Source organism: Mustela putorius, unplaced genomic scaffold, assembly GCF_011764305.1.
Source record: "Mustela putorius furo isolate JIRA1106 unplaced genomic scaffold, ASM1176430v1.1 tig00003987_pilon_pilon_pilon, whole genome shotgun sequence".
Classification (NCBI taxonomy): Eukaryota; Metazoa; Chordata; class Mammalia; order Carnivora; family Mustelidae; genus Mustela; species Mustela putorius.
In genome coordinates this window covers 5,169,774-5,195,983 of record NW_025422126.1, presented here as the reverse complement: position 1 = coordinate 5,195,983, position 26,210 = coordinate 5,169,774, and the positions used below count along the sequence as shown (strand labels likewise).

General features: G+C 37.5%; 1 protein-coding gene across 4 annotated transcripts in view; it reads left to right on the top strand.

Annotated features, from left to right (window-relative positions):
* The first annotated feature begins 2,470 nt into the window (after window positions 1-2,470).
* Window positions 2,471-26,210, top strand: part of PGM2L1 (phosphoglucomutase 2 like 1) — a 54,007-nt gene continuing 30,267 nt past the window's right edge. For 2 of the 4 annotated variants that reach the window (XM_004768061.3, XM_004768058.3), the window contains exons 1-2: window positions 2,472-2,875; window positions 24,742-24,909. In XM_004768061.3, coding sequence (XP_004768118.1) covers window positions 2,765-2,875; window positions 24,742-24,909 — 279 coding nt within the window. In that variant the 5' untranslated portion in view covers window positions 2,472-2,764. Of the gene's footprint in view, window positions 2,876-3,099; window positions 3,198-24,741; window positions 24,910-26,210 lie in introns of all 4 variants that reach the window. The other 2 variants (XM_013064327.2, XR_001182061.2) reach the window with 2 other exon arrangements.

Below are 26,210 nucleotides of genomic sequence, written 5' to 3'. Positions count from 1 at the left end.
ATTCTTTGATTTAACGAGTTCTGGGTCTCTTTGGTCACCCCTCAATTCTTAAGCAATAAGCCAAAGATGCTGGGCAAGGTTTCTAGTGAACATTGTATGTCATAATCTTGTTGATAAAATTAAGGGCTGGTTGACTCTGGTATTGAATTAAAACTTGTATTTCTCCAGTCTTTTATAATTGCCTTATATAATTCCAACTCTTGGAAATTCTGTTGATTTAAGTGTTTCTCATAATTGAATTAAATTTAAGAATTGTCTTATAAAAACCACTGCTTATCAAATTTAGTAAGTGTAGAATTATCATTGGATCTTGTTAAAATATAGATTCTGACTCAGTAGCATTGGGAAGGGGCCTGAAATTTTTATAGTTTCCAGAAAACCTTATAAGAGGTCCTACCCTGTATAGCAAGGTTATGGCCACTTATACAGCAATCAATAGGCATTTGTTAAATATGTTGGGACCTAGGCCCTATCCAATGTACTAATTTGGAATCTCTGGGGCAGTGACCAGGAATACACATTTTAAACGAACTCCTAGGTAGATTTGAGAACCAATGGTTTATGGGTTTGAAACGCCCTCCACCTTTTTCTCTACTTATTAATTTTTTTGTCCTTCAAAGCCTAGTGCTTGTTGCTCCTGCTGCTTGTTGCTTCTATTGACCACCTCAGACTCTGAATTCTTTTTTTTTTTAGACTCTGAATTCTTTAACAGTCCTCTACAGGAAGCATTTGCTGCTTATCATTGGCTATCTTTTCTCACATATATCCTGTCTCCCCAGACACATTTCATTTTTTGAAATGAACAGTTTTGTTAAATACTTTCTTATAGTCTCAGCTCCTAGCATAATGCTTGGCATAGAGTAAATATTGAATCAACATTTGTCATGGACAATAATCGTGATGATAGGGAACGATTAATTTCTTTTCAGGACACATGGTTGTTTCCCAAGCCTTGTATGATTAAAAGAATTTGCTGATTCCATAAAGGAAACCACCCAACTGCTTAGCGAAGATTGTAAATGCCGACTGTGGCACGTTTATTCTCAGGAATTGGCACTTTGATCCTTTTGTACTTTGGTAGTTTGGATTTTATTATGGTAAATGGCTTGTTAACGGAAATAAAGTAATACTTTGAATTTATTACGCCTTTTATCTGTGAACCTGAAAGCCCTCTAAAACCATTTATTAAGTTCCTGTATAGCCATGGTGTAAATATTATTACACCCTCCTTACAAAACAGCTGACTGGGGAAAGAGCTGTAAGATACTTGGCCAAATTCATACAGCCATTTTAAGAAGGCCAAAGCAAGAAAATCAGCAGCTGCTGAGTGTCTGACAGGTAAGCCTTTCTCTGCATCTCCAAGACCTCAAGTTGCATGACTTTGCAAGGTGAGGGTTCCTGAGGACAGAGGCCAAAGCAAGAAGAAACTGAAGATGACTTCAGTGATCTCTTCTCTTCTTCCGTAAGCTTATTGCCATTGCTGTTTGTATCCCCCTCTTATGAAGCTTGTACACTGTTGCTTGTGTTATGGTTAAATGTTGACCCATCTTCCCCCCCTTAACTTCCCTGTCTATTTTTTCTGTCATCTTTTTCTCTCTCCTCCTTCACTGCAGCGGCAAAAAGAACTGCCAACAGACGAGATCTAAAGGAGGTTGGCACCCTCTGGTTCTATCACTTAGAACTGAATTAGAATTGAATTCTGAATTCTGCCTCTTTGATAAAGTCCCTTCACACTCTGAGGTACTTTCCTCGTTTGTAAAATAAGGGTAGATCACGCCCACCTACCTCACAAGATGGTTGAAGAGATAGAACACGATTCGCAAACTGTAAAGCATTAAATGGATACCAGTGATCCCCTTACTGCATTAGTCCTGCTTTAAATTAATTTAATTCCATGGCCACACTGCGCAGCAAAGCAGGGACAGGGTGTGTCCGTAGGGAACAGCCTGCAGGCATATCTTTTTCATTTGAGGAAAGGGAGAGCGCGGAGCTGCTGGGTGTTGTAGTCTTTCCGGCAGTCTCCACAGAGCTCAGAGAAAGAGAAGAACTACAATTCCCGTGAAGCCCTGCGGTAACAGTCCCTTGCACCCTCCCGCCAAGCGCGTGCCCCAAATTGAAACGGGAGGGAGAAAGGGTTCCTACGCGCGCGCCAATGGTGCACGGAGCGATTGCTGAAGTGGGGTACTGGCGGTGGATACGTCAGCTGATTGAGAAAAGGAGACGCGTGGGAGTGCGTGGGTACTGTAACAAGGATAAGACGCGAGGCAAGAGGCAAATTAAAAAAAAAAAAAAAAAACCCAACCCCTCACCACCCTGGCTGATCCGAGATCGTACTGCTACAGACGAACCGCGGGCGCGCTCTCCGGCTCGGGCTTCACGCCCCAGCGACTTAAATGGGAAGGGGCGGGAAGGGGCGGGGCCTGTGGCGCTGGAGGTGGGGCGGGGCGTAGGGCGGCGGCGGCGGCGGCGGCGGCCACGACCCAGACATCTGGGACTGTTGTTGTTCTCTCGCTGTGCGACCGCCTCAGTCGGTTCGTGCCGAAAAAGACCTGGAGCTGGTTTGGTGGGAGCGGGCAGCCTCATCCCCCTCTTTTCTGCTTCCCCAAAGCTGCAGCAGGAGCTGGCTCAGACATCCCGTGGTTGGTCGGTCTCCGATGCCCTTCATTGAGGAGGGGGCGTCAGAACCCTGGTGAGCGCATCTCAGGCCCCCCCCAACCCAGTGTCTTCGCGGCCCCCCAGGCCCTCACACCCCAGTCTCGCTGCCATGGCTGAAAATGCAGAGGGGGACCTGAACTCCAACCTGCTCCACGCCCCCTACCACACCGGGGATCCTCAGCTAGACACGGCCATCGGGCAGTGGCTTCGTTGGGATAAGGTGGGTACCTGGTCAGCCCGGCATCAGCCCTGTCCTCCCGCATGCCCTCGCATACGCGGTCCGCTTTTTCCCGACCCCACCCGGTGCTCGGCAGGCTGCAGAGGTGATGGCTCAAGCCACCGGGCGGGGACCAGCGGAGCCGGGCGTTGCCACCCACCTATGCTTGGGCCGCCTCCCCGGGACCGGCTGAGCAGGGCTGCCAGTAGTCTCCCTTCTTTTTGCAGTGCGCGGGATGGCAGTCTCCCTTTCTCACCCACTCCCTGCCCTTCAACAGCACGGCGTCTCTCTCTCATAAAAAATAATTATAATTATCATCATCGTCGTAAGTTAAACCCTTAAAAGAGCTATTTCCTTTCTCCTCCCTTGACTTCCTTCTCTGCAAACCTGAAAGTGGTTGTTGGTACCCTTTTTAGATGTCCTTAACCGCTCTCCGCTTTACTTCTGGTCTGGTGTGTTTCCACCTTCTGTCGCTAGGTAGTCACTGGTTTTTTATCACTCCCTGGTATTCTCTAGTATCACCTTTTGCTCTTGAGAAAGGTAAGCGTTCCTTTACCTCTTTATTTCTCTTGCCGGGAGTTATTTTCTGGAACTATCCTTTTCAAAGAATCATGTTTTCATGGTTTCACTTGATGTTCCCGATACGGAAGTGTTTTTGCTTTACCCATTCCTTTTCTTCCTCTACTCCTGCCACCGCCTCGGAGTTGTTGGGGTGATTTCATCATGTGAAGGCATATGTGATGGATCTGTGAAAGCCAGAATTAAAATTCAGCTCTCTTACTTGTAGAAGAGGCCGTTGGTGACTCCAACAGGAGAACATGATCCAAGCTTTTGCTTGTCAAGTGCATTAAATGCATTTGTTGAAGTAGAGAAGGCAATGTATTTTAAATGGAATTAATAATAGTGAATTAAGGAATTAGTATGGCAGTATGTGAAACCATGTACACAAGAATTTTCTAAAGGATTTGCTTTCAGAAAAAGTCTGATTTTTGCTTTCAGAAAAAGTCTGATTTTCATTAATATATTTAGCAAAAAATATTTATGGAGCATTGGGTCAATATTTTCCGAGCCTGTTAGGGATGAATACTACTGGTGAGGAAATAGAAGGGTTTGACCTCAACAAGCCTTCAGTTAGCAGATAAGACCAAAAAATAAGCAATTACAATAAGTTAGTTATTGTTGCTTGTTCATAGGCATCTCGGACATTCTGTTTTTCCTCTGGAGTGTAAACCAGTGCTTCTCAAAACCTAAAGTGCTTACAGATCACCTAGGGATCTAAAATGGAGATTCATATTTAATAGGCCTGGTGTAGGGTCTAAGATTCTGCCTCAAGAGTGAGCTCCCAGGTGATACCAGTGCTGCTGGTCTGTGGACCACGCTTGGAGTGGGAAGACTCGAGAGTGTTGTGATTCAAATATCAAATTAAAGAACTAACTCCCTTATTATAGGATTTGACCATAATATTTTTTTAAGTCAAGTGTGCAGAATTTTTGATATCTCATTAATTACCATAAGAATGTATAAAAAGCAAGTAACTTTAAAGCCATTTGCCCGAGAATAGCTTAGTACAAGAGCTAATGCTCAGCATACAATAAAAACAAATGTACTACAAACTGACTATATAAATGTCTCCAGCATGGAAACCTTACCAAATTGCAAATGAATGATAATCTAATATGTTTAATAAGGTTAGTTGTTTTATTTTAAAGCCATCTGCTTTCATTGGTATTTTCAGGAAATGAATGTTTTTGGGCACTTATGTGTCTCTGAAGAGAAAAGAGGACTCATGAAATTTGAAAACACTTGTAGAATTCCAACACAATTTAATTTGCTAGTGACTACTATGCATGTCACAGCTTTGGATCCCAGCAATAGGAATTTGTTTTCATTGCCATGGGTGAGATCTTTTGTTCTTTTTAGGTGCCAGTTTTGACTATGCTTTTCCTAACGAATCTTTGATTTTTTTTTAAAGATTGATTGAATGAAATAATATTTATTAATTGTCTATGCTGTGTCTAGATACTGGGATATATGAAAATATGAAAAGACTATAAAATTCATATAAACACAAAAAATAACACTGGGACAGTATTTGTGGCAATTAAACATTTATAGGCAGTCCTTACAGGAATTCAAAAGTAAGAGTGATCTGTGGGCCAGGATGATCAAGGAAGACTTTATAAAATGGGATACATTTAAAAAGACTGAGGGGGAACCTTCACTGAAAATAGAAGAGAAATTCTTAAATTATTTTTAAAGTACCCTTTCTTTTCTTTTTTTTTTTTTTTTTTAGATTTTATTTATTTATTTGACAGAGAGAGAGATCACAAGTAGGCAAAGAGGCAAGCAGAGAGAGAGGGGGAAGCAAGCTCCCCACCCAGCAGAGAGCCCAAAGTGGGGCTCGATGCGGGGCTTGATCCCAGGACCCTGAGACCATGACCTGAGCCGAAGGCAGAGGCTTAACCCACTGAGCCACCCAGGCGCCCCTAAAGTACCCTTTCTATATAAAGTACTAGCTAAAAAAAATACTAGCTAAACCTGTGGAAGATACAAAAATGAAATAGATAGGGATTCTATCTTCAGAGAACGCAGAAGGGAAAATGAAACAAAAGCTCACAAAGGGAGCAACTAAGTGCCCTTGCCCAGGGAATAAATCTAAATAATTTTAATAATTATTTAATAAAAATAAGTAATTAATTGATCCCTCTCATATGGGAAATAATACTTTTAATTGGTAAAAAAGGTGTATTTACTGTAGGTTGATAGTGTGGTTAACCTAGGCTATATCCCAGGGCACTGAAATTTAGAGTGCGGAAATGTGAAATAATGGATCAAACTTACAGCATTTATTATATTACAGGCTGACAACAAATATTGTCTCTTAGAACAGAAACTGAGTTTACTACCTGATTAATATCTCTTTAGTGAAAAAAAGGAACCTATAAAATGTGGCTGATTCTTAATGACTCTGCTTGCCCATATCACCAAAATTGCTAGTTTTAGCTGTGGTAGGGTGGTGTACTTAGAAAAGTCTTCATGAAAAAAAGTATTATTTGTGTTAAACTCTCAGAATTAGTTAATATTTAGACTTGCCAACATAGAGAGGAGCTATTCCAAGCAGAGATAGAAACTTGGTGTACTTAGAGCATTTGTTTCTGCTGTAGCTTTGAGTAAGAGAAATTTTTGGAAAGGTATGTGAGACCATGTCATAGAAGAGCTTTAGTATGTGTTTAGTGGCCTTGAATAAAGGTGTATGTAAGTGTTAAAAAGAAAATAATGCAATGAGACAGGGTTTTTATTGGGGCAGTCTGGAGTACCCCACATAGTTTCTATGCGGTGGCATTCTGTTGTTTAATTTACTGTAGTTCCTTATCTGACCCTGAGTTTTTATGCCTTCAGACTTTGTTAGTTTGTCTTGTCTCGGGATGGATTGACCCTCCTCAAGAAACTGAAACTGATGTCTGAATTCAGAATGCAGTTTTATTAATTTAGGGTATAGATGTAATGTAAGTGGATTTGTCTCTAGTCAGGGTATTTGCTAGAAGTACCATAAGGGAAGTCAAAGACTAAGAAGATTTATAGTAATCATGAAATCAGATCACAGGGATTCAGATACATGCTTAAATGTTTAACAGCATTGGCCAGTAATAAGTAAATGCATCCATTTCTGTGATGGGACTATCCTACCACTGGAACCCAACAAGTCCGAAGTTCAAGGTGTTCCTTCTCCAGGTAATGCACAGATGACTCTTTTAAAGTGCTCTTTCCCTTCTATCCTTTAGGGCTAAAGCCTCCCACTTTCTTCCAATTTCTTTTTTTCAATGTTTTCATCATTCTATCACATTATAGACAAGTCTTGACTGGCCTAGAAGCCAGATTCTCTTTAATATGACAACCATTACCTGTTTCTGATCTACTGTAAATTTTAACTTTTTGAAAACAGATACAACCGAGATACTGAGTACTGCTCAAGTTTGGGTGTGTGAATGTGTGGGTGGGGAGTGGGACAGTACTGGGCAGCGCTGTTCAGTCAGTTGGAGGAGCAACAGCTATAGATTGACGAAATGTGCAGGCAGAGATTGGCCATGGCATTTTGAGAAATAGAAAGTAGAGCACTCTGGTCTCAAAATGTAGGTCTATGTTGAGAAAGGATAGAATGTCAAGCTAAAGATGAGTTAGGTTAGGTTAGGGTTGAAATGCCTGAAACTAGAAATAAAAGACTTTAAGCCAGTGATTTTCCGATATCTAGCAGTGAAACTTTTTCAAGCAAAATATAGCCCAGGAAACTAGTGGTGAATGAATTCCCTTTTAAATCATCATTGTGTGATAGAAAATATATCCAAGAAGCACATCTACAAAGGCGGTCTAGTGTAATTTCATTGTATAGAGACCTGAAGAAGTTGTGGTAGAGTCTGGACCACAGCATCTATCTGCCACCTAGTTCAGTCCAAGTTTTACAATACTAGTTTATATTACTCTTTTGGCTCACATTTTTCTAATTAACTTGGTCTTTAATCAATGAAAAGTATGGAATACATATGGTTTTATTAATTTGGGGGAAATATTAGTACTTACTAGTTGAATTTATTTGTGTAATGTTTCAAACTTTTGTAAAATGATCTAAATCTCATTTGATACTCACAGCAACCCTGAATGGTAGGCAAGCCAGGCAGTAGTTATCCTCATTTTTACAAGTAAATAAACTTAGTTTAAGAAAAGGTAAATGACTTACCCAAGGATGTATGACTTTTAAGCAGTAGAGTTGGGACTAGAATTAGAACCTGACCTTTACTCTAGTTTTCTTATTACTGCACTATACTCTATAACCTGAATATTTAGTAAATGTTAGTAACATACCCCAGGTTCAAGGACTTAATTTAAAGCTATTTTATTGGCTTTTGTTAAACCTGAGTAGGATGTAATTGCAGAATAAATGTCATGGAATTTTTTTAAAGAGCTGAATTTGCAGATCAACAGTTTGCTTTAGTCTCCCTGGCAACAGCATTCTCCCTCTGAGAAATTTAGTGCATATAAATAAGGGGTTGAATTTATTTTACTTCTTAGAAATGAAATTCCTTATTTCTTTTTGTTTCCAGACTTCTTACATTTTCTCATCAGTTTCCACCATTTCATCTTCAAGGCATTTTTATTTATTTTAAAGAAATACATGCTTGTGATTAAAAAAAAAAAGTACAAAAGAGAACATAATAGAAAACAATGTTCCTAACCACTTCTCATTTTTTATTTGCTCCTTAGAAGCCATTTTGAGCTGTTTGTTTTTAGTTATTCTCATGGTTACCATCAAAAGACTAAATGATATGCCAGTACCAGTAGTCCTTGACTTAGGTTATTATTTTTTTTTAAGATTTTATTTATTTACTTGAGAGAGAGACAGTGAGAGAGAGCATGAACGAGGAGAAGGTCAGAGAGAGAAGCAGACTCCCCATGGAGCTGGGAGTCCGATGCGGGACTCGATCCCGGGACTCCAGGATCATGACCTGAGCAATCGTCCAACCAACTGAGCCACCCAGGCGTCCTGACTTAGGTTATTATTTGTCAAATATGTGCTATAAAAACTCAGAGCTCACTTACACAATTCTCTATCTCTCCTAAATTTCAGTAGTTACGTTTTAGTTATTCTCTTAAAAGTTTAAATAATGTACTTAGTGCTAACAAAGTCTACAGAACAATAAGCCCAACTCACAAATCAGAGCTCCCAATTGACCATTTATTTTAAGAGGACACTGGCACTGACATGGATGAATTACCCCAATGTAAAGAAATCCCAGATGACCATAGTGTGCTAGATCCACACTGGGCTTCAGGAAATGTGTCTATGCCATAAATAATAAAAAGCTGGAAGATGTTAATGATATGGTGAAGATGGTGTGTTTTTCTGGCAACAACATTTAAAAAAGAAAGGCAGTTATCCATGGATAGTAGAGAAGAAGGGAGGGGAAGAGGGAGGGAAGAGGGTAGGAAGGAGGACCTGAGTAAGCAGGTTATGGTTTGAATATGAAGCAAACGAAAACAGGGCATGATTTTGAACAATGAATTGACAGAGTTTAAGAAAAAATGCATTTTGATCTCAATACCTTCAGGAAACATAGGTGGGCCTGAACAGAAGCAAATTTTATTCAAATCCACTACAGGGATTCACAATGAACAATATTTAGATGATCTTAACTTATGTTTACATTATGTTCAATTTTGAAGATCAACCTGAAGACAAAACATAAGATTTAGTAATTTTTTTATTGTGGCGAAAAAACATATAAACTAAAATTACCATCTTAATGATTTTTAAGTGTACAGTTCAGAAGTGTTAATTATATTACATTGTTGTGAAATGGATCTCTAGAACTTTTTCAGCTTGCAAATCTGAAACCCAGCTGTTATGTAAGTCCCCTTTTACTTCTCCCCTCACTCACTGGTAATCACAATTCTATTCCATTTCTGTGAATTTGACTACTTTAGATAGTTCATAAAAAGAGAATCATACAGTATTTGTCTTTTTGTGACAGTTTATTTCACTTAGTATGATGTGTTAAAGGTTCATCTTGTTGTAGCCTATGACAGGATTTCCTTCTTTAAGGCTGAATAATATGGTCAATCACACTTCATATATCCTTTCATTCATCAGTGGACATTTGGGTTGCATCCACCCCCTGGCTGTTGTGAATAGTACTGCTGTGAACACAGATGTGCAAATATCTCAAGACCCTGCTTTCAATTCTTAACCAACTGAGCCACCCAGACATCCCACCTGCTTTCAGTTCTTTTAGCATATACCCAGAGTGGGATTGCTGGAACCAAATGTAGATGTTATTGGGATAAATAGGGTTTTGGCTTACTGTGTTTTGTTTCATGCTACTTTCTTTCAGAAATATGTTGAAATTTCATCTAGTCCTCAGTACCCATTATGGGTTTAGTCCTTTTATACCTTTACTCTCATGTAAAAAATTCTCAGGAAGATGAGGAGACAAGTGTTTGAGACTTTCATCTTCAACTGAAACTATTATTTTTTCAAATTAAAAATATACTTAAAACTGGAAGCAACCAAGGTATCCTTCAGTAGGTGAATAGTTAAACAAACTTTGGTACATCAGTACAGTAGAATATTATTTATTGATTTTTTTAAAAAGTTATCAAGCCACAAAAAAGAAATAATCTATCAAGCCACAAAAACATAGTTAAACTTTAAATACTTACTATTTAATGAAAGATGGCATTCTGAAAAAGCTACATACTGTATGACTCTATATGTCATTCTGAAAAAGGTAAAACTATAGAGAAAAATTTTTAAAAAATTACCTGGGGAAAGGAAGGAGTGAAAAAAAAAAATTACCTGGGGCACCTGGGTGGCTCAGAGGGTTAAAGCCTCTGCCTTCGGCTCAGGTCATGATCTCAGGGTCCTGGGATCGAGCCCCACATCGGGCTCTCTGCTCAGCAGGGAGCCTGCTTCCCTTCCTCTCTCTCTACCTCCCTCTCTGCCTACTTGTGATCTCTGTCTGTCAAATAAATAAATAAAATCTTAAAAAAAAAAAATTACCTGGGGAAAGGAAGGAGCACAAGGGATTTTTAGAGCAGTTAAGCTATACTTGTTTGATACTGTAATGTGCAATACATTATGTATTTGTTACTACCCATATGTAAACTATGGACTTTAGTTCATAGTATTAGATCAATATTGGATCAATTACAACAAATGTACCACACTAATACAAGATGTTCACAACAGGGGAAACTGAAGAGAACACCTTGTACTATCTGCTCAATTTTCTTTTTATTTATTTATTTGACACAGAGAGAAATCACAAGTAGGCAGAGAGACAGGCAGAGTAGGGGAAGGAGGCTCCCTGCCAAGCAGAGAGCCGGATACGGGGCTCAATCCCAGGACTCTGAGACCATGAACTGAGCCCAAGGCAGAGGCTTAACCCTGAACTACCCAGGTGCCCCTATCTTTTCTTTCTTAAAGGATTTTTGATTAGTTCCTTCAAGTTTTCTACGAGGCCATTAGAAAGCCTATGTGGAGGGGCGCCTGGGTGGCTCAGTGGGTTAAAGCTGCTGCCTTCGGCTCAGGTCATGATCTCAGGATTCTGGGATTGAGCCCCACATGGGGCTCTCTGCTCAGCGGGGAACCTGCTTCCTCCTCTCTCTCTCTCTCTCTCTCTCTGCCTACCTCTCTGCCTACTTGTGATCTCTATCTGTCAAATAAATATAAAATTAAAAAAAAAAAGAAAGGCTATGTGGATATATCCTTGATCTAGAATTATTTTCCCTCTATCTTTCCTGTTTAAAAAATCAGAGCCTAAAGAACCTGATGAAAAGGAATTTGTCTTCATTTGATTCTTTCAGATTTTACTTGTAAGATACATTGAACTAACCGAAGAATGTAAGTATTATATTTCACCATTTTAGATTTTCATAGTCCCTCCCTGGATTATCTATATTAGATTTCTTTAATTGTCTTAGAGAGACAGCATGATTTGCTTGTTTAATTGTTTTTACATATTTCATGTGTCTGGTTGTTTTTTAGAAATATATTTTCCCCAGAATGAAAGATTGATACATAATTTAGTGCAGATTATGCTAAAATATTTTTTTTCATTAGTCAATTTCTATTTACTGCCAGTTAGTACTGAGAGAGTTAATGGAGAAAATAATATTTTTCTGGTAGAAAAGAAGAGACAGGTAGGTCACCATAGCTAATCCTGCATGGGACCTTTTACACCAGATAATTTAGTGAGCACTGGATCTTACCAAACAAAACTATGGCATGGTCATATCAAATGTCCTGAAGAATATGAAAATTATAATGTAAATGAAAAATCCTATGCTTCTCAGATACATAGGCCTTTTAGCTTTCAGCTAATCATAAGATCTCTTTAATGTAAATAGTGGTTTTATTTTATGGTTTCTGCTTCACATTTTTCTCTGCCTTCAGCTCGGGTCATGATCTCAGGGTCCTGGGATCGAGCCCCACGTCGGGCTCTCTGCTCAGCAGGGAGCCTGCTTCCCTTCCTTTCTCTCTGCCTACTTGTGATCTGTCTGTCAAATAAATAAATAAAAATCTTAAAAAAAAAAAACCAAAAACTTAATAATAGGCTTCTTTTCACCAGAAGCCTTAATGATAACATAGTTGAATAACACATATTTTGTATGTTATATGTATTACAAAATATATTCTTTTTTTTTTTTAAAGATTTTATTTACTTATTTGACAGAGAGAGATCACAAGTAGGCAGAGAGGCAGGCAGAGAGAGAGGAGGAAGCAGGCTCCCTACTGAGCAGAGAGCCGATGCGGGGCTCGATCCCAGGACCCTGAGATCATGACCTGAGCCGAAGGCAGCGGCTTAACCACTGAGCCACCCAGGCGCCCCTACAAAATATATTCTTACAAAAGAATAAAGCTAGACAAAAGAAAATCATAAAAGGAAAATAAATTCACAATTTTGTACTGATTTTACTAAAAAAAATTTGCATATAAGTGGACCTGCTCAGTTCAAACGTGTGTTGTTCAAAGGTTGATTGTATATATAAATTAAACCATCATGCTGTGTATCTTAAACTTACAGTGATGTCAGTTGTTTCTCAGTAAAACAGGAACAAAAAACATATATATAGATCTATATGTATTGAAAGGATATCCAAGATATATTAAGTGAAATAAGCAAGTTGCAGAACAGTTTGTGCCATATGATACCCTATATATAAAAAAAAAAAGAAAGCAAAACTCTCTCCAGTAAAGATCTGGAAGGATACATCACAACAGTACTGGCTCCCCCTACAGGAGGGGCCAGGGACGGATGGTAATAGTCAAAGACCTGTTTAGCTTTATACGAATTATTAGGTTTTTTTTTTTTAAAGATTTTATTTATTTATTGATGGAGACACAGCAAGAGAGGGAACACAAGCAGGGAAGGTGGGAAAGGGAGAAGCAGGTTTCCTATTGAGCAGGGGACCCAATGTGGGGCTCCATTGGAGGACTTTGGGATCGTGACCTGATCTGAAGGCAGACACTTAATGGCTGAGCCACTGAGGCGCCCCTGTATTATTAGTATTTTATTAAGTAGGAAAATGTATGAATATAGTTCAAAATTAATAATAATATTTAAAATACAAATAAAGAGGGGCACCAAGGTAGCTCAACTTTTTAAGCATCTGACTCTTCATCTCAGCTCGAGTCTTAATCTCAGGGTGGTGAGTTCAAGCCCTGCATTGGGCTCCATGCTGGGTTTGAAGCCTACTTAAAAAATAAAATAAGATACAAATGGGGCACCTGGGTGGCTCAGTTGTTAAGCATCTGCCTTGGGCTCAGGTCATGATCCCAAGGTCCTGGGATCGGCCCCGAATTGGGCTCCATGCTCAGCGGAGAGCCTGCTTCTCCCTCTCCCACTCCCTCTGCTTGTATTCCCTTTCTCACTGTGTCTCTATCAAATAAATAAATCTTTTTTAAAAAGTGATACAAGTAAAGAACAATTAATGGTCAACTATCTGACACTGCTTTTTAAGAGCCATAGAAATTGAAAGTCAGGAAGACTACGTAACAAATAGAATTGGAGCTGGGCCTTGAAGAATAAATAAGATAGAAATAGATGATGAATATGGGGACAGGAAATTTAAGGTGGGAGAAATAGAAAAATAAAATGGAAAACGAAACTGATCAGGGAAATGAAACTGAATGGGCAGTGTACAAAAGAATAATGAAGATTTTTTTTTTTAAATTTTAGCTCAAGTATAGTGTATGGACTGCTGTGGCAGTGAAGATTACATAAAGGAGGAGCTCCTGGGTGTCATCTGCATTTGGCCCAGGGCTAGATCCCAGGGTTGAGCTCTCTGCTCAGTGGGAAGTCTGCTTCTCCCTCTCCCAATGACCCTCCTCTTGCTCCTGACCTCATTGGCGGTGCTCTCTCTCTCAAAGGAATAAATTTTTTAAAAACAATCTAAAAAAAAATAAAAAAGATTACGTAAAGGAAAAAGGAAATCTCTTGTTTATTGAGTGATCATGTGCCAGCTATCCAGATATGTTAATAGATGCTTTCATATAAAAAAAAAAAAAACCCAAAACTCTTAATCTTTCAAGGATTGTTTGAGGTAGTTATTCCCATTTTTTTTTTTTAACCCTGTATCCAAACTTAGATTCAGAGAAATGGAGAGAGTATTTCAATCTGAAAATATTTTGATCTCTGGCTTTTGGAACCTAATTCCTAACCTTTATATTTGATATAAATGGAACTGGGCTTTAGTGTTGGTTCTTGGCTGATTAGTCTGGCAGTATGTAATTAGGATGAGATGGGTTGGAGATGTGGAGGGTAGCCTGGAGACTCTTCTAGAATTATGGGTAACAGAGTTTTACATTAGGATGATTATAGAGCCTTCCAATGAATTAAAGAAGTAATGAGCCTTTTTAATAAATTGACCTCTCCTTTATAAAAACACAGAATGAGGGGTGCCTGGGTGGCTCAGTGGGTTAAAGCCTCTGCCTTCGGCTCAGGTTATGATCTTGTGATCTCTCTGTCTCTGTCAAATAAATAAACAAAATCTTAAAAAAAAATAAATGAAAATACAGAATGATAAGCATCTCCTATTTTGTTACAATATTTTGCTAAATTTGAATCCGATCTCCTTTTTAAAGAAATAAATTACAGGTTCAGTTTAAATTCCCATATCCACTTAACTGATCCCATTTTCCTCTCCTTCCATTTTTCTCCGAAGTAAATAAGGCATATCTAAGAATACTAGAGTTTTGTCTAAATTTCCTCTTTGGTTGAAAATAGCTTTGTTTTTCATTTAATTCAAAGTCAAGATAACCTTGGAAGCTGAACAGCTCCTTTAAAAAAAAAAATCACTTGGTCAAAACTATTTCAGTGCCTGAAAATACTCAAATCCCAAAATTGAAGTATTGTGTTTTTTATAATATGTAAATACTTAATATATAATTTTAAAAAATATTTTATTTATTTATTTGACAGAGATCACAAGTAGGCAGAGAGGCAGGCAGAGGAGAGGAGGAAGCAGGCCCCCTGCTGAGCAGAGAGTCCAATGCAGGGATCTATCCCAGGACCCTGAGATCATGACCTGAGCCGAAAGCAGAGGCTTAACGCACTGAACCACCCGGGTGCCCCCCCTTTTTTGATAATACTCTCATCAGGTCCCAATATTCTTATCACTAGTGTTTTACAAATGAGGAAACTAAAGAACAGAGAGGTTCAATTACTTGTCCAAGATCACGCAGCTAGTTAATGGTGGCTGTGGGATCAGAACCCAGGCAGATGGGCTCTATTCGCCGAAGCCCCGTGATAGTGGTTTAAACTCTTGCTGGACCTGAAGATATAGGGGGAGACTGGAGTGGAGTTTAAGCATAACAAACTAGGTGTGTGTGTGGCTTTGTTACATGCCAAGTACTGTTCTGAGCTTTTTTTTTTTATTTGAGAGAGAGAGAGCAGAAATGGAGAGGGGAGGAGAAGAGGGAGAAGCAGGCTCCCCGCTGAGCAGGGAGCCTGATGTGGGGCTGGAGCCCAGGACCCTGGGATCATGACCTGAGCCGAAGGCAGAGCATTTAACCCACTGAGCCACCCAGGTGCCCCTATAACTTTGAAAATGTGGATACTGTTAACTTTTGCCTAAATAGTACCAGAAGGTATAGTTCCTTAACAAAATGCAAGTCAACAATAAAATAACATCAAATACAACCTAAGATGTTCACTAGGTAGAAATGTCATATTTTACGGGGCGCCTGGGTGGCTCAGTGGGTTAAAGCCTCTGCTTTCGGCTCAGGTCATGATCCCAGGGTCCTGGGATCGAGCCCCATATTGGGCTCTCTGCTCAGCAGGGAGCCTGCTTCCTCCTCTCTCTCTGTCTGCCTCTCTGCCTACTTGGGATCTCTGTCTGTATATTGGGCTCTCTGCTCAGCAGGGAGCCTGCTTCCTCCTCTCTCTCTCTGTCTGCCTCTCTGCCTACTTGGGATCTCTGTCTGTCAAATAAATAAAAAATCTTAAAAAAAAAAAAGAGAAATGTCATATTTTACAAAGATAGTAAGTTTCATTTGTGGTTTCTGTAAAATTAGATTCATACTTACATAGAATTATGATTTAAATATCCCAAACATCAAGGAACTTTTACATAATTATCAGGAAAAACTTAAAAGTAAGAGAGTTGATATGCTACTACAGTGCATCTCACACCCATGACTTTATTTTTGTAATTTGCATGTCTTTAAAAAAAAAAAAAAACTCTGATTCATGAAGAGAATTAGGTATCTTTCAAGTTTTGTATTTTTAACTTTATATTTTTCAAATGTTTTATAAAGGTAATTGAAAAAACCCACCTAATATTGTTTGTTATTAATTCATACTTTATAATGTAAAACCCTGTGCTTCTGGGTTTATGCATATTTCCTCTACTTCATACTCAGCTTTAGGGCTTTTCTATATACTTTTTTTTAAGTCAGGCTTATTGAGGTATAACTTGCATTTACATAATGGACAGTACGTTTCATTCTTTTAAGTGTTCCATTTAATGAATTTTGAAAAGTGTATACAATTGAATAACAATCAACATCACAAAGAGCATTTGTATCACTGCAAAAAGTTCCCTCCTGCCCCTTTTGTAGTGAATCCCCTTGCTCCAACCCCTTTCAATCACTGATCTAATTTTGTCCTGTAGTTTTTGTTAACTGAGATACTATTCACATAATGTGAAATAAAATTTACCACTTTAAAATGAATGATTCAGTGGGTTTTAGTATATTCAAGGGGTTGTGCAATTGTTACCACTATCTAATTCCCAAACATTGTAATCATCCCAGAAAGAAACCCCGTACCCATTAGTAGTCACTCCCTGTTCCTCCTCCCCCACCCCAGCTCCTGACAACCACTCATCTGTCTAAATTTGCCTATTCTGGACCTTTCATATAAATGGAAGTATACTATTGTTGTATGTGACTTTTGTGTCTGCGTTCTTTCACTTAGCATATTTTCAAAGTTCATCTATACTGTAGCACAAATCAATACTTATTACAGTGAATTGTCTTTATATATATCTTCTTTAGTGAATCCTTTGCCTGTTTTTTAATTTTTTTTAAAGATTATATTTATTTGAGAGTAGGAGAGAGCATGAGCAGGGGTGCTACCAAGGGGCAGAAGGAGAAGCAGACTCCACACTGAGGAGAGATCTTGACTCTGGGTTTATTCCAGGGGCTTGATCCCAGGACCCCAAGTTCGTGACCCTAGTGGAAGTCAGATACGCAACCAACTGAGCCATGCAGGGATCCCTCCTTTGCCCCTTTTTAAATTGGGTTGTCTTTTTATTGTTGAGTTGTAATAGTTCTTTATTGTCCCTATAATTTGCCTTTACAGAAATCATGCAATATGTAGACTTTTCATGTCTAGCTTCCTTCACTTAACATAATGCTTGTGAGATTTATCCATTTTGTTGCCTATTTCAGCAGTTTATTCCTTTTTATTGCTAAATGTTATTCCATTTTATGGATATACAACAATTTTTTTACTCATTCACCTGTTGATGGACAGCAGGTTTCCACTGTTGAGAATAAATCTATTATTAAAATTCATTTACAGAAAAAAAATTCATTTACAGGTCTTTGTGTGAACATGTTTCAAACATTTCTCTTGGGTAGATGCCTCTTGGAATTACTATTAAAAATTTACTGAGAGGGCGCCTGGGTGGCTCAGTGGGTTAAGCCGCTGCCTTCGGCTCAGGTCATGATCTCAGGGTCCTGGGATCGAGTCCCGCATCAGGCTCTCTGCTCAGCAGGGAGCCTGCTTCCCTCTCTCTTTCTCTGCCTGCCTCTGCATCTACTTGTGATTTCTCTCTGTCAAATATAAATAAATAAAATCTTTAAAAAAAAAAAATTTACTGAGAAATTTAAAAATAATTATTGGCTGTTGAATTTTTCAAATGCTTTCTCTGTATCTACTGAGGTGATTTTTCTATTTTTTTTAATTAAGACTTTATTTTTTATTTTTTAAAAAATATTATTTATCTATTTATTTATTTATTTGACAGACAGAGATCACAAGTAGGCAAAAAGGCAGGCAGAGAGAGAGGAAGGGAAGCAGACTCCTGGCTGAGCAGACAGCCCAATTCGGGGCTCAATGTGGGACTCGATCCCAGAACGCTGGGATCATGACCCGAGCCAAGGCAGAGGCTTTAACCCACTGAGCCACCCAGGTGCCCCAACACCTTATTTTTTAAGTTTTAGTCAAGAAAAGTATGTGTCAGAATACATAAAGAAAAACAACAAACATTTGAAATGCTTTATTTTGATTGCCTTATATGAGAAATATTTTTTGTTTAAAGCTTAATACATACTTGAATATGACTATGTTATTGAACAGTAAAGAAAAAAGACTATGCCTATGTAATCTTCAGTTTTGAAATATAATCAACATTTTGATCTTCATAATAATTTTGATATATTTAGTATTATACTTAAATGATAATATAGTATATTTGGAATTGTATTTTCTGCTTTTTGAGTAGTTAGAATCTTTATTTCCTGGATACAATTTTTATATTAATTAACTGGTTATTTCTCAAATTTTATTAAGCCAATTCTTATTAATGACAACTCATTTTATATGACAAGAATAGTCATTCGAATTTATTTAAGCCAATTTAATTTATGCTAATTTCTATAATCTTTTTAAATGAGAAATTATTTTACTTATATCTGTAATCTAAAACACAAAACAAATGAACAAACAAAAACCAAAAACAGACTCATAAATACAGAGAACAAACTGGTGGTCCCCAGAGGGGAGGGGGTGGGGGCATATGCAGAATACGCAAGAGGGATTGAGAAATACAAACTTCTAGTTATAAAATAAACAAGTCATGGAGATGAGGAGTATAGCACAGGGAATATAGTCAATAATACTGTATTGTATTAACATATGGTGACAGATGGTATAACTACATTTATCATGGTGAGCATTGTGTAATCTATTGAATTTTCAAATCACTATTTTATACTTAAAACAATATAATGTATGTCAATTATACTTCTGTATGAAAAATAAATTTTAAAGATGGAGAAATAAAATTTAGAATTATACAAAGACCTTTAAATGGGAAAAAATTATTGATTAGCAAGAGTATATTTTGGACTCAATAAGGAAGCAGCTGGTTGGGAAAACATGTTCTACTCCAAGTCTCTAGATTTGGATCTTCAAACTGGCTGACCCTCAGAAGTAAATGTCAGTTGTGTTTACCCTTTGGATTTTCAGATTGCAGTTTCCTATTTTAACTTCTGTTTAGAAATAAGCTTTAATATTTTTTTCTGTAGTTTTATAAAATGGGTATTTATTGTTTAGACAGCAGCTTCTGTCAGTAAAATTTTAAAATGTTATTTGTAGCTTTGCAATTTTAGCTATATTTGAGCCACTAAAAAGTCAATTTTGTATATTGACTCATCCTTTTTTTTTCTTTTTACTTTTTTTTTTTTAAAGATTTTATTTATTTATTTGACAGCCAGAGATCACAAATAGGCAGAGAGGCAGGCAGAGAGGGAGGGAGGAAGCAGGCTCCCCGCTGAGCAGAGGGCCCGATGCAGGGCCCGATGCAGGGCTCGATCCCAAGACCTGGGATCATGACCTGAGCCGAAGGCAGAGGCTTTAACCCACTGAGCCAACCAGGCACCCTTTCTTTTTACTTGTTTCAGGGGTACAGGTCTGTGATTTATCCATCTTACACAAGTCACAGTGCTCCCCAAAGCACATACCCTCCCCAGTGTCCATTGCCTCATCTTTATATATATAACAATATTAAGGTTTGGATTGTGAATATATATTGTGTTTTTTTAGATCTGTTCTAATCTTCTAAACAATGAAGGTCACATTTTAAATTATTTTTATGCTGTTAGGTTTAGTACTAGAATATTAATAGAGTAGATTCAAGTTGTATAAAAATTATACAAATATTAGGTTTATAAAAGAAGTAGGAACTAAGATTTATAGGTGAATTCCTCATTGACAAACTTGATTTGTTTTATATAATGATGATTAATTACTTTTACATCCTTTTATACATATTTACATTTATTACACATAAATAATACAGAAACCCTCTAATTACATACAGAATAGGTTCAGAAAAGCTTGGGTGAGTCCAAAAAAATTCTTCGTAAGTGAGTACTAACACTTTCATTTCATGGCAGGCAGGGTTGGAGTGACTTTGGTCTGGTATATAGCTTTATTCACATCTATGAGAGTTTGTAAGAAGTTTGTTAGAAGAGGTACTTCTGTGTGTGTGTGTGTGTGTGTGTGTGTGTGTGTGTATTGCCACTTTTGTGTGTGTGTGTGTGTGGAAATTGGTTCTTTCATGTTTTCTTTGAATTTGGGCCTTATGGACTACGCTATGGAAAAAACAGAACTCCACAGAGTTTTATGTAAGAAGATACTTTCTTTTCTTCATTTCAGCTATATAAAGTTGCAGCAATCCATAGGATTAGAACCTAAAGGAAAATTTTGGGTAAACAGGTAAAATTTGAAAATAATGCCTGGCTTTAATTCTGTATTCTTTAGCTTACTGATTTCCTACTCAATAATCAGCTTTACTCCTGATGAAGTATAGAAAATGCTAGCAGTCACTAAAATCTTTTTGGATTTTCTTCAGGATTACTTTTTTGGGGTACTGAAATTATTAGGATTCTAAAATATTCTGGCTAAGAGCAAATTTAGTTCAGATTGAATGCATTTACTTTCTAAATAATTAATTTTCATTTTATATGTAGATCAACAAGTGCATTAGCAAAAAGTATGTACATCATATAACTTCTCCACAGACTTACAGTATAATTTGAGATGCTTTCTCTACAGTTGACACCAGTTGAATCATTTTTTTCTCTTTTGACTGATTAGGCTGTTCCTACTCTCAAGTAATGAGTGCGTTATAAATAAGGGAGCACATTTATTAAGCAAACAATAATTTGTATTTGAGGAAGATCCAATGTATGTTTTATTAATAGTCCTCTATGGGTGCTGTTCTAAAAAGAACAATTTGTGAGGTAAAAAGTAGACATACAAGTATTTTTCCCTCAGCGATCATAGATACTTACCTAGTTTTTACCATAAAATAAGTAAGACATCATAAAATATCCAAACAGTACCAAGGCTGTACAAGTAAAAATAATTGCAATAAAATAAAATAATATAAATTGTAATAAAATAATTACAATCAAAAATAATTTTACCTCAGACCTCACTCCTGGTTTCCCCATCAGAGATAATCACTATTTTTAGTCTCTTACATTTGCATGGAGTATTTCTGGAAATGATATATATGTATACACATACCTCTTTTTACACAGATTAAAGCACTTTATACACACTTCTGCTTTTCACTTAATACATCTGACTTCTCTGTAGAAATAGTATTTAAAAATAATTTGTAGTTCTTTAGAACCTTCATATATGATAGCTTATAAAAATCATAGTCATTTGAAGATTTTAACAACAAAATACAAAAAAAAAACCAACAAAAAAATACAAATTCATCTGAATGGAAAATATAATCATGGCTACATAGAGAGCCCTTTAGGTATATATATATATATATTTTTTTTTTTTTTAAGATTTTATTTGTTGATTTGACAGACAGAGATCACAAGCAGACAGAGAGGCAGGCAGAGAGAGAGAGAGGGAAGCAGGCTCCCTGCTGAGCAGAGAGTCCGATGCGGGATGCAATCCCAGGACCCTGAGATCATGACCTGAGCCGAAGGCAGCGGCTTAACCCACTGAGCCACCCAGGCGCCCTAGGTATATTTTAAAACATTTGAGACATCAGTATCTAATTTAAAATTGTCTACCTATGAAATAGTGGAGAAACCTAAAGTAGATTTCATATGCCTGTCACCGTAATCGCTAGCACTGTTTACAATAAAAATATATTTATGTCTAATGCATCATGATTTTTAATCCATTTTTATTTTTTCTCTAATTTACAGGCTCTTTCAGAACCAGGAATTAGGTTAGGACTGGTTGTGATGTTTATAACAGAGAATAGAATTTTTAGGCCCTACTCTAGTAGCTGTGCAGTTGAACATTAGGAAGTACTCAGTAACCTAATAGTATTCATGTCTGGTAGATCATTTTTATTTAGCTGTAATTAAAAAGAATAATGTTTTACCTTATAGTTGGAGTTTATTATTATTAGAAGCATTATTAGCCTGCTCTACATAATTGTTTTGTTGTTTATAGTGAAGTGGTATAGGATTTAGAGCCAGACCAACCTGAATTCAAATCCTGTCTAGACCTCTAATATTTGCTCAGTTACTAGGCTCCCTCTCTAAACCTTAAGTTCTTTATCAATGCAATGGTAATAATACTACTACCAGTAAAATGCTGCAATCAACATTCTTACATGAATAAATCTTTTTGTTTGAGTGAAGATATTGCTGTGGACAGAGAAATTTATGGGCCAAAATGTACATGCAGTTTAAATTTTGATAGTGGCTGCAAACTCTAAAAGGACTACCCCAATTTTTAAAATTATTTATTTAATTTTAGTAATTCTGTGTCCAGTGTGGGGCTCAAACTCAATCCCAAGATCAGGAGTCATATGCTCTTCTAACTAAGCCAGTCAGGTCCCCCAGGACTACCCCAATTTCAGTGTCACTAACTATGTGACACTGTCATGTACCCTCTACAGAATGCAGGTGTTTTTAGTGTTTAATTTTTGCCATTCTTATGCTTTCTTTTTTTAAGATTTTATTTTATTTATTTGACAGAAGAGAAATCACAAGTAGGCAGAGGGGCAGGCAGAGAGAAAGGGGGAAGCAGGCTCCCTGCTGAGCAGAGAGCCTGATGTGGGGCTCCATCCCAGGACCCTGAGATCATGACCTGAGCCTAACGCAGAGGCTTAACCCACTGAGTGACCCAGGTGCCCCTTACATTTGTATTTAAGTGTTAGCCCTCTTCAAGTCTCTTTGACCTCTGTCAAATCTGGTGGTATCTTAGACATTAGAATAATAAATAGTAGCACAGGTAATCTTATTGCTTAGATTCTTATCTTAATAGCTATTCCTATTTTGGGGCATCAGGATGGCTCAGTTGGTTAAGCATCTGCCATATGCACAGGCCCTGATCTCAGGGTCCTCTGCCCCTCCCTGGCTTGTGCACATGGCATGCTTTCTTTCTCTCTCTCAAATAAATAAAATCTCGAAAAAAAAATAGCTATTCATATTTTTATATAGCCTGTGTATTTGCTAGTGTGTGCCATTTATAAAAGGGAGATTCCTTGAGTTAAGGTTTTATGTAAGATACATACATATATATATATTATATATATATTAAAGATTTATATATATATATTTATATATATATATTATATGTATATTAAAGATTTTATTTATTTGACAGAGAGAGAGATCACAAGTAGGCAGAGAAGCAGGCGGGGGGGGGAAGCAGGCTACCCCCCCAGTAGAGAGCCCGATGCGGGGCTCAATCCCAGGACCCTGAGACCATTACCTAAGCCAAAGGCAGAGGCTTAACCCACTGAGCCATCCAGGCGCCCCAATCTATTTTTATTTTACAGGCTATTTTTAGCAGATTACAATTTCAGTTAATCAGAATTTCCATTAGTTTGTGGCATGTACTCTGGTTACTTTAATTCCACTATAGCCAGAAAACTTTTCTGTTTGTTTGTTTGTTTTAAAAAGATTTTATTTATTCATTTGACAGACAGAGATGACAAGTAGGCAGAGAGGTAGGCAGAGAGAGAGGAAGGGAAGCAGTCTCCCTGCTGAGCAGAGAGCCCAGTGCAGGGCTAGATCCCAGGACCCTGAGATGACCTGAGCTGAAGGCAGAGAGGCTTTAACCCACTGAGCCACCCAGGTGCCCCCTTTCTGTTTAAATATATATTAATGTGTCTTTATTTCTTTGCAAGTACAAATATACTCTCATATTTAGCACCTTGTAGGTGCCTTGGTTTATCATTTGGAATATTCATTATTGTATAGGCTATAGACTTAGAAGATCTAAGTTGTTAGTATGGACTAAATCCATACTACACAAAGTATGGAAGGGAGAAGTTGTGGTTCACTTTATTTTCGTAATATCTGACTCTGACTCTTAAAAAGAAAATACTGGAAAATCCCATACAAATTTTAGTCCAGTTTTTTGTTACATTTCTATTTTAAGTTAATTGTTTGTGAGGTACTATTTCAGTCAGGGGCATCCTTGAGCTTTATGAAAATAAGGTAAAAGATGTGATAATGAAACACAGAATTCTAAAATGTAGATGTTGGTGTGTTCTGCTCAGCAAGCCAAGTTTGGACTGAATTTTCATTCTCATTCTTATCTAAGTCCACATGTAATATCTAAGACCATCTTATGGTCATCTTTAGTGTAGATACATTGAGTGGTTTTCTGTGACTTTAAAGAGCAGGAACACTTATCTGGTCACTTTGAATCACAGAGATTTGGGAAGTGGTTGGTAAGTGTCTGTGTCTGTTGATGGCTTTTACCCAATAGCTTCCACATTTCTTTTAACACTTAATAGAGACTCTAATTAATGTTGTTTTTTTACTAAGAGGCTTATTTTGGATTCATAGCTCTTAAGTTTATCAATTTGTTAAAAAAAACTCTTGAATAGTATTACCAAAAATGCTGTGATAATTAGAGATATGTAAATGGACTCCAGTAAGGGCCTGGCTCCTTGGGGGACTCTGGAAAGGGCCAGGTATTGTTTTATTATATATACTGATATTGATCATTAGCACCGTGGAATCTATAGTGTGTCTAGAACCTTGTGATATACACATAACACTTCCTGGCTCCTCAGAAGGGCTTCATATTAGAACCCTGCTTGTGATCCTGATTAAGTCTTAATACCTTTTTTTGTAGAATCCCAAAACAAAAGAGCAGATTGAAAATCTGTTACGGAATGGGATGAACAAGGAGCTCCGGGATCGTCTTTGTTGCCGAATGACTTTTGGGACTGCAGGACTTCGTTCTACTATGGGGGCAGGATTTTGCTATATTAATGACCTTACAGTAATACAGTCAACACAGGTAAGAATTACAAAGTACTATACGTATACTTCTTAATCACACTATTTTTTGGCTTTCTAAATTACGTTGTGCCTTTCTAAAAACAAAAAACAAATTTTATATCTAGGAAGGTACTTTTTTAAGTAAAAAATGTGGAATAAATCCTGATCTTTGGTCTTGCATAAGATTTATTTTAGAAGGCATTTGTCTATCTTCCAGGTTATAGACTAACTTTCTGATTGAGTTCTTTTGGTGACCATATTCAAACTCTTGACATTGTTAATTTGCATTTGAAATCAGGAAATGGATATTGACATTTCCAACTGATAGAAAGAAACAAACTTAGAAAAAAGAGAATTACTCATTTTGGCATATGGCCATTGATAAAGATTAACCAGAGTATTTGGAAAATGTAGTTAAAAATATTTACCTTTAACATGGTTTTCCATATCCATGAGAGTTCTTTAAGAGTGTCCATATCCATGAGAGGTTTTTTAAATTTAAATTCAATTAGTCAACATATAATACGTCCTAAGTTTCAGATGTAGAGTTCAATAATTCATCAGTTGCGTAGAACACCCAGTGCTTATCACATCGCATGCCCTTCTTAATGCCCATCACGCAATTACCCTACCCCTCTGCCCACCTCTCCCCCAGCAACCCCCAGTTTGTTTCTTATAGTCCATGAGAGTTCCTTAAAACAGCTTATGATATGCTACAATTTATTTCTCCCCATTTTTATGCAACATAGAAACAGATTACTTTCTTTTTCTAGTGAATCATTCCTACTGCTTCAAGGAATTGTATACTTTTGAGGCTAAAATGCATTTAGCATATACTAAAAATAGTTCTGGACTAGAGGATTGCTCAGTAGATATAAAGATATAATTCTAATCAATAGCGCCAACAGTAAATCATCCTTAGCCTTGTTCTGAGGGAATTCTCTAAAGGCAAAGGCTAATGCAGGGGATGGGGAAGAACAGACGACAAGATGACTAAATAGGTAGGATACGTGGCACTTCTGCACCCGTCTCTTTCTTTCCCTCATCTAGAGATGTGTCAGCTCACTCTTTAATAAATTTATTTCCTTATAGGCTTTTAATAAAGGAAGATTCCTTGACTTTACAAAAAGGATTGGAGGAGGTGTTTCAAAATCATTTTCTATGGAAATGTAAAGTGTTACTAGACTTGAGATTCCATTATGTGAAGTGGAAAAGCCTAATGGAATCTGATTCTTAAGCCCTAGCCCTTTTCAGAATCTAGGTTTATGGGGAGAAGCAAAGGTGATTTTTAAACCAGAGAATAGTAGGAAGTTCTGTGAG